The 8118-nt window shown below is 33.7% G+C and overlaps 1 protein-coding gene across 1 annotated transcript; it reads right to left on the reverse strand.

Annotated features, from left to right (window-relative positions):
- Positions 1-1954: 1954 nt before the first annotated feature.
- Positions 1955-6833, reverse strand: LOC107021699 (filament-like plant protein). Its single transcript, XM_015222403.2, has 5 exons — positions 6516-6833; positions 5756-5913; positions 4181-4373; positions 2706-4003; positions 1955-2624 (listed from the first exon to the last, which is right to left on the reverse strand). Exons 2-5 carry the CDS (start codon positions 5864-5866, stop codon positions 2241-2243), a joined length of 1986 nt encoding a protein of 661 aa, XP_015077889.1. The 5' UTR covers positions 5867-5913; positions 6516-6833; the 3' UTR covers positions 1955-2240.
- Between the last annotated feature and the right edge of the window lie 1285 nt (positions 6834-8118).

Below are 8118 nucleotides of genomic sequence, written 5' to 3' on the forward strand. Positions count from 1 at the left end.
TATAGTTAACAGTGCATTCATAAAAAGCATAAAAGTGTCCTAGTGCAATTGATAGAAGTTAAAGTTACCACCCACTAGACTAGGGTTTGAATCTCACATTAAGCTTATTTTTATTTTAAATTTAACATTGAACTTATATTTGAGCTATGTTTATATTGGTGCACCCAAAGCCTTCTGGGTGGATTTAATTAAAGTCTTCTGCAAATTGGTACATCAAACACAATGCATTTTTTTTTCAAAAATACTTTTCACAAAAATATTAAAATAAACAGATTTTAGAAGTTTATCAACAATATATCAGACTGATGTCATATAATTAGAGTAAGTGTTGCAGCATTTAATACAGAGAAATTGGAGGAATAGCAAAACGTATTGGCCTTATATTAATAAAAATGTGGTTAGAGTCGTTAATAAGGTTTAAATTATTGGGTATAATAAAAATTAATGAGAAATGAATTTCGAAAACTTGGGAAAATGATTGATCAAAACATGCGTGATCTTGTTCAGTTTCCTTTTTTTAATTTTATTTAAAATTTATATCGTTTATAAAGTGACTATTCTAAAATATTGCAAACTTCCATAAACAAACGTTCCTTAAATGACTGTTGGGAAAGGTTGTAAACTTTCAGAAATAGATATTTCTAAGTTACTGTTATGAAAGGTTGCAAACTTTCAGAAATGTTACTTTATGGCTATAAGTATCTTTGATTCCTCGAACTTTTCATTAGCAAGTTTCTGAACTACTTCTGCTTCACAAATAAACTATAGTGTTTTTTACTGTCATTGAGTGGTTCGCTAAACCAATACACTCAGTGAGTTAAATTATTCTAATCTAGAAGGATATATTTTATTAACCTCATGTAGTTGGGGAATAATTTCCTTAAAGAAACATTGTGCATTCAATGGCCTCGATTTTCTTGCTTGAGAAAAATATTTTCGTTATTGTTTCCGACCTTTTTCAGATTCTATATTAATTTTGAAAATATATCTTTAAACTTTATTATTTCTTACAAAGTTCTCCAAAGTTGTTATTCTACGTATTTTTAGTAATACAGACTAATAACATAAATTACTTCTTTTGAGTCTCTTAAAAATGTCAAATAGGGCTTGGATCCAAAATTTATAACAAGTTTGAGACCATGAAAAGAGCCAGTGTTGGTGTGACATTTTAATATTAATAAAAGTATATTATATGTCACATTATATATCATGTTATGTCTATTGATGGACATTACATTTGTGCCTCTTTACTCTCATCAATTGTGGAAGAAAGTGGTCATTAGTTTTTGTAACTTATGTAACCACCAACTCTTCATTTCATCCATTATTCTATATTTATGTCTTATAACTTATGTAACATTTGAGTCATTCATTTGGTAAATTTACTACCCACTATCTCCTATTCATTGCAAGAAAGAATTCTATCACCTATAAATAGTGTAGTCTTCATTTGTGTTGAGAGAGGAGAAAAAACAAGAAAAGTACAAGAAAATATAGAGTGAAAAAGATGAGTAGTATTATATTGAGGTTAATGTAGTGAAAGAGAGAGTTGAGACATAGAAAATATTCTAAGTCTTCAACTATATTCACTGTGCAAAAGAGAGTATTATTATGTTAAAGGAAGGTGTTCTTTTGTGGAGCTTTGGACTCTTCAACTAATCCGGAGTTGTTTGAGTTATATACTGTTGTTGGACTGTTGTATCCTAGAGGAGACAAGTCAAAAGTATTAATGCTGAATCGGTGTAGATTATGCCGCAGTGGACTTGAATCTCCTTAAAAAAAGCGAGATATATGTGTCTCAGCCTAAAGATTTGTTTATACATATTTGTTCATTTTATTTCAACTGTAATTTATTGTATTTGTAGTATATTACACCGGCCAGTAATCTGAGTAAGGTGTTTGTTGCATGAGGGATGCATGTACCCCATGACCAATCTTCATTGAATAAACAATATTTACAATCTTTAAGTTATCTTGCACGCACAGATTTATAATATGACATATTTGGTTCTGTTTGTTTTTTAAAAGATATGAACATTCTCTTAACAATAAAAGCACATATGATGCTAATAAAAAAAAAATTAATCAGCTATCCTACTTATAACCATATGAAAATATGATGGCAACAATGACGGCTCAATCTCAAGAAAATTATAATTCGGCTATGTGAATGCTCACTGACATCTACATCTCGACTTTCTTCTAGTCATATCCCTTTTGATTTTGTCAACTGTTACATTTTAGAGCTGAATTCCACTCTTGCTTCGAGAAAACAACTTTCCAAAACCATTTCTACTTTTGGATGTTGTCACTTGATGAGTAGCTGATGATGATGATGACGAAGAAGAGGATGATTCTCCTTCAATACCGTTCATAGAATGACTAGAATTCTCAATCTTTGGAGTGTCTGAATTGCTGTTTCGGGTAAATGTCTCGTTTACATGTAACTTCCATTCCTCTCCACTAGCTCCAGCCACAACTGATCCTTCCCCAGAAAATCCAGGAAGATTTGCAGTGTCTATCAAGAAATCTTCTAAAGTAGCTAGTGAATGCAGCTGCTTACCAAGAGATGCAATTGTTTTCTGGCATTCTGCAAGCTTGTCAGCAGCTACAGCTAAATCTTCCTGCAAATAGAAAAGCTTAGAATTTTAAGAGCTTCAAGACTTTTAAACAACAGAAAAAGAATCCGTTGAGACAAGTGTTACCTGCTTTATTTTCGATTCCCCACTTGAACTAGAAGCTTGCTGAAGTTCAAATTCCTGTGATTTCCTTCTTAGTTCAATTTCCAGTTCCTGGCACTTAGTTTCCTTATCAGTTGACAATGATCGTTCTTTTTCGACTTCTGTCTTTAAAGAATCAATGTTTGCAGACATTGTCCGTGCTTCTACTTCCATGCCAAAGAGTTGAAACTCAAGCAACTCTTTTGACTCATTCACTGCATCTAGCTCCTTCAGCAGCTCTTCAAACTTGATTTGAGCATCCTTAAGCTGCAAATCGGACACCTTGAGGGCATCTTGGCTCTCACTTAAAGCATTTTCCAGTTCAGCTTTATCTGCTTCAATCTTCTCCAGCTTTTGCTCTAATTCAACCACCCTTTTTGAAAGGGTCTCATATTCTGCTGACAGAGGATTCTCTTCACTTGATGAGTCACCGGCAACAGCATCAGATGTAAGTGAAGAGGCTTTATTCACAGTTTCAGATACTGCAGCGAGTCTCTCCATCTCCAAGAAGTCATCCATCATGTCAATTTCCAAAGACCGGGCAGCAAGAGTTTTAGGCATAGCTTTTTCGTGCTGAAATTGATCGAGCTTAGCAATTAGTCCTGATGCCCACGAATCAGAGCAACTTTGATCACATTCACTTGTTTCCAGTCTGCGCATCATGTGGCTATCAGTGTCGACTGTCTTCAGTCGATCTCCACTACTGGATTGGCTATTGGTGAAGGACTCAACAGAGAAAGATGAAATAGCATAAGATCTTTGGTCACTGAGTAGGGATGATTTGCGAGCCAAGACTTGTAGTCTTCGACACTCAGCTTCAAGCTTGGTCACCTTCTTTATGCTCTCTAACTGCTGCTTACTAGCAGTTTCTGCTGCTTGGTTGCTCAAGTCCCTCTCTGTGGTCCTTATTTGCAACTCCTCTGAACAAGATGAAAGGTCAAGTTTGAGAGCTGTGTTCTCCTTCTCTAGACACTCGAGCCTAACCAGAACACTTGGATCAGTAAAAACAAGAGAACCAGTTCTACTAGCCTCTGCTTGTGTCTGAAGCTCAAGTAGCTGATATTCAAGTGCAGCTTTTTCAGACGCCCATTCCTTTTCCTTCTCTACCACAGCATATTGAATACTTTGCTCCTGCTCATCTCTAGCTTGTCTCAGCTGTCTGACACATTCCTTGAGAGCACCATTAAGATGGTTGACACGAACATCCAAAGTCGAGTTCTGCTGCACAGCTGCCTCAAGTTGCTGCTTTAGAACTGCAACCTCATTTTCTGCCTTTTCCCAACCTACCAAATATTACAAAAAGATGGAACTGATCAAGATAAAAATGCATGATTGAACAAGTTCTAAAAACTATTTACGCATGTGATTCATGTACAGCAAAAGGGCTGGAAAATGTCTAGACAGTATTATTTCTAAGATTGAATTCAAAACTGCGGAAAAAAGGAAATAGTGAAAGGTACCTGCAACAGCTTCCTCTGCCACTTTAGCATGCTGCTTAACTAAGTCTTCTTTTGCACTAACATTAACTAGAGCAGCTGATAGCTTTTCTATCAACTTCTTTGGACTTCCCTTGGCTTCATGATCAATAGTTACAGCTTTTGAGGTTACTTCCGGTGATTGGTTGTCATTTTCTGGAGTTTCTTTTAACGGATCCTGCTCCAAATAGAAGAAATTGCAAGTGTTGAAGTGAGAAAGCCTAAGTTATCAACCACTGATAAGGAATTATCAGGAAAGAAACGGCAAGGAGAAAAATAAACTGGAGTCACGGCCCCAGATCGTGCCATAAATTATGATAACCTATATTACTCACTCTATAAAAATTCTGCACCCATGTTAGATCCTCAAAAATTGCGCTACTTTAAGAGGATCTGACACACAATCACACTTTAGAAGAGTCTGAGCAGCATAGATAATAACAGGTAAACGGAGGCCAAAACACGAAGAAATTTATTTCAGGATAGTTTTCTTTAGTATTACCTTGCCTGTCAAAAGCAGAACCATTCAATGCTAAAAGTTTTGGCTTTCATGTAAAATCTTTTTGTGCATTGGATCTCTAGACTGAGAGTGAGGCACACAGCAATAGCAGGTCTGGGATAAGACTTCATCGTTATATTAGCTAATTCAATGTAAAATGCATATTGAGTCAATTGGAAATCATTATTTTCTCTAGTTACTCTTCACAGATAATGAAAGATGTCTGGCTGCTCAACCAATGTGGGACTGACATATTCAACTACATGCTGAACTCTTTCACACCCGCATTGGCTTTTCGCTTTGCAGATATGAGACTCATGGCTTCATAACTAGAATCTTTGAATATGAAGCTTGAGTTAATTAAAACTTAAAATTTCTCACTGTCCATCACTTTGATAGAGTTCCTTTCAGTAGATATCGTAAATACGAAATTTGCATATGATAAATGTCATTTGAGAACCCTTTTATTAGGTGGATAGCTGGCTCCAACACTAAATGTTGTTTCCATAAGCTTGAAGCTTTCAAGCATCTGGACTTAACCTCAACTCTGTGAGCCTAGATAGAACTTTACAAATCCTTATAGAATGATTTGCAGTGATTTTCCATTAGGCATACTTAATACATGGCAAAAATTGTCAACGGTTCATTGAAAAATGAAGGATCCTGAAACATTCTTGGATAAAATTTGAACCCCACAGTTCCATAAAATGGTAGGCACAATTCAGGGAGAAAGAGGCAGGAGGAGAATGAAAATCTCATTCATAAAAGACAACCAGAGTCATAAAACTGAAGCATTTGCTCAGGTTTGCATATTTAGCTCAAACACTATTAGCTTGAAATATAGCGGACCCAAAGTTGTTTGGAACTGATTCAAAACTGTTGTTGTTGTACTATCAGCTCTAAATAAACATGCATATGAAGATTTAAGTATGTGGATGTGAGTAATCATCAAATGTCAAACGAGCTTAGGTTCTTCATATCAGCAAAACTAACTAAAAGTCCGAAAAGGAGATTAACCGAAACAACCTTCAAAGAGAAAACCTTTATTTATTGGATTATACCTGCTCATCAGAATGTCTCTCTGAATGTGAAGACAATGAACCAGAACTCTCAGTTTCACCCATGCTCTTCTCAGAAGAGCGCCGTTTCCATAACCAATTCCTCTTGTCCATCTCAATAACCAACTAAATCTCCTACAAGCTCATTGCTCAATGTCCACCTACATATAAATGACACCATTAATCAACAATAATCAAACGAATCAGTAACCAAACAGATAATCTTTAACAAGTTGTCCATCCAGATTTACGTAAACGAAAAGCTATGCAATCAATATATTTATGCCTACAGTTATTCAACAACAAAGATAACATGGCTTCTCATTCTTACACCTTTCCTTCAAATCCACTCCACTAACAGCACAAGCGTGTTATATTGACACCAAACATACCAAAACAGAACCAAAAATATATACATCTTAAAAAACAAAAAGACCCCATTACTCAAACTACAAAATAAAAAATACCCATATGACAGAATCCATCAAATCCTCCATAAATACAAAAATCTAAACCCCCTCCTCCAGATTAACAATAATGTATTGACTAAACGACCTGAAAAACAAATACTCCGTACTTCTGTTTCAGTTTGTTTGTCCGGCTTTAATTTGACTCGAAAAATTAAAAAATCCAAATGCATTAGTACTTTTTAAATATTATGATCATAAACTAAAAAAAGATAAAATGTATCAAAATATACGAAAACAGATCCAGGTCAGATCATAAGAATCCATTAGTTAGGGGAAAAGAAAAAAACCCACACCTGAATGAAGAAGACGAATAAAATGAATAATAAATGTGATGGAAACAAGAGATTGGCGTCAATGGTTGATGAGAAAAATCAGAATGCAGAACCAATGAAGGTGAAGTCAAAAGATGTGTGGAATGTCAGTGGAAATGTATACATAAAAATTAACTCCAAATACAGAGGAAACAATACTCTAATGCATTAAAGAGAAAAGGCTTCTTTTATTTTTTTTCGCCATTTTTAAAATGGTTTTTATTGAAGCTAAGGTTTTGGAATACGAAAAGGACGCAGAGAGCATGTGATGCAGAATGGAAACCTGCAGACATTGCACTTTTTTCACAGCAACTTTTTTTTTAAGTTTTCGTTTTGTTTATTTTGAAATTAATATGAGAATCATTCATTTCCCGCCTTCTACTAACCAAGTGGTTTTCTTTTTTCTTCGTCAGTTAATTGATATTCATATTAAAGTCTATTATATTTAAAATTATTCAAACAATTTAATGTTGGTATTGAACACTGAGTGAAAAATCAAAAAAAAAAAACCCAAGTCTATCTTTAACTTTTTCGTTTAGAATTGATATACTTCATTACAAAAATGATTCATATATGTTTTAATGTCATAAAATTGGATCGCATATACCACTATCATTGCAAAATTGACTCGTATATACAGGGGCGGATCCACACTATACGGTGGGGGTGCACGTGTACCCGATAACTTTAAAAAAAAATCATATGTATATATGTATATCTATTTTGAAAAAACTGATAGAAATAAAGATAAAGTTAACATTGCACCCATAAAAAACCTAGAAGTGTCCTTAGGCAATTGGTAAGAGCTACCACTCTCTAGACCAGGGTTCAAATTTCATTTAAGCCTATTTTTGTTTTATTTGAGCATAATATTAATTTTTTTTATTCCTATACAACCCTAACGTTATAAAATTAATTCAGGTGAACTTTTCACGCATAATTTTTTTTTTTTAACTTCTTTGATTATTATTATTATTTGAGTTTCCTATTCTTATTTTGTTTTTTCTTGCATTCTTTAGTGTAAAAATAAAAGAAAAAATGTGAATAAAAAGGAGAGAGATAATTTTATTATTCAAAGCTAATATATGTAAGCGATTTGTGTATCAACATGTATATAACTTATAAGCCACTTTCGTTAGAAGGTATATCAATTTTAAACAACAAAATTGATAGGATGTTACCCTTTTCTGTTAAACTAATCTTGTTATTAGTGTTTTGATTCTAAATTTAATTAGTATTATTATTAATTTTAAAAAAATATTAAAATTCGATTGATTTATTAAAAAAAAGATAGTAAAATCGAAGAAAGTATAAATTTAATAATTTGGTGCATAGGAAACCTGACAGATATGTGTGCCTGAACTTCTACGCTTCCTCTGTATACTTTTGGTTCCTTCAATTACGAGATCCGCTCAAATACACTACCCCTCTCCTTCATTTTAGGTCTCTTTTTTTTACTTCGATTCGATTTTAAAGTAGAAATTTTAAAATTAATACTTGAAATTTTTCATTAATCGTATTGTTTTTGTTGTTATTATTATGGTAATATTTATAATTGATATTTAAAAAATCTTTAAAATAAGAG

The sequence above is a fragment of the Solanum pennellii genome, chromosome 6, assembly GCF_001406875.1.
Source record: "Solanum pennellii chromosome 6, SPENNV200".
Taxonomy (NCBI): domain Eukaryota; kingdom Viridiplantae; phylum Streptophyta; class Magnoliopsida; order Solanales; family Solanaceae; genus Solanum; species Solanum pennellii.

Bases quoted from the DNA above. Each gene is read 5' to 3' on its own strand.
- LOC107021699 (XM_015222403.2), bottom strand. From the start codon at position 5,866: ATGGACAAGAGGAATTGGTTATGGAAACGGCGCTCTTCTGAGAAGAGC. The intron at 4,374-5,755 runs GTATAATCCAAT...TATTTGGAGCAG, and splicing joins AGAGACATTCTGATGAGCAG to GATCCGTTAAAAGAAACTCC. The intron at 4,004-4,180 runs GTACCTTTCACT...AATATTTGGTAG, and splicing joins GGCAGAGGAAGCTGTTGCAG to GTTGGGAAAAGGCAGAAAAT.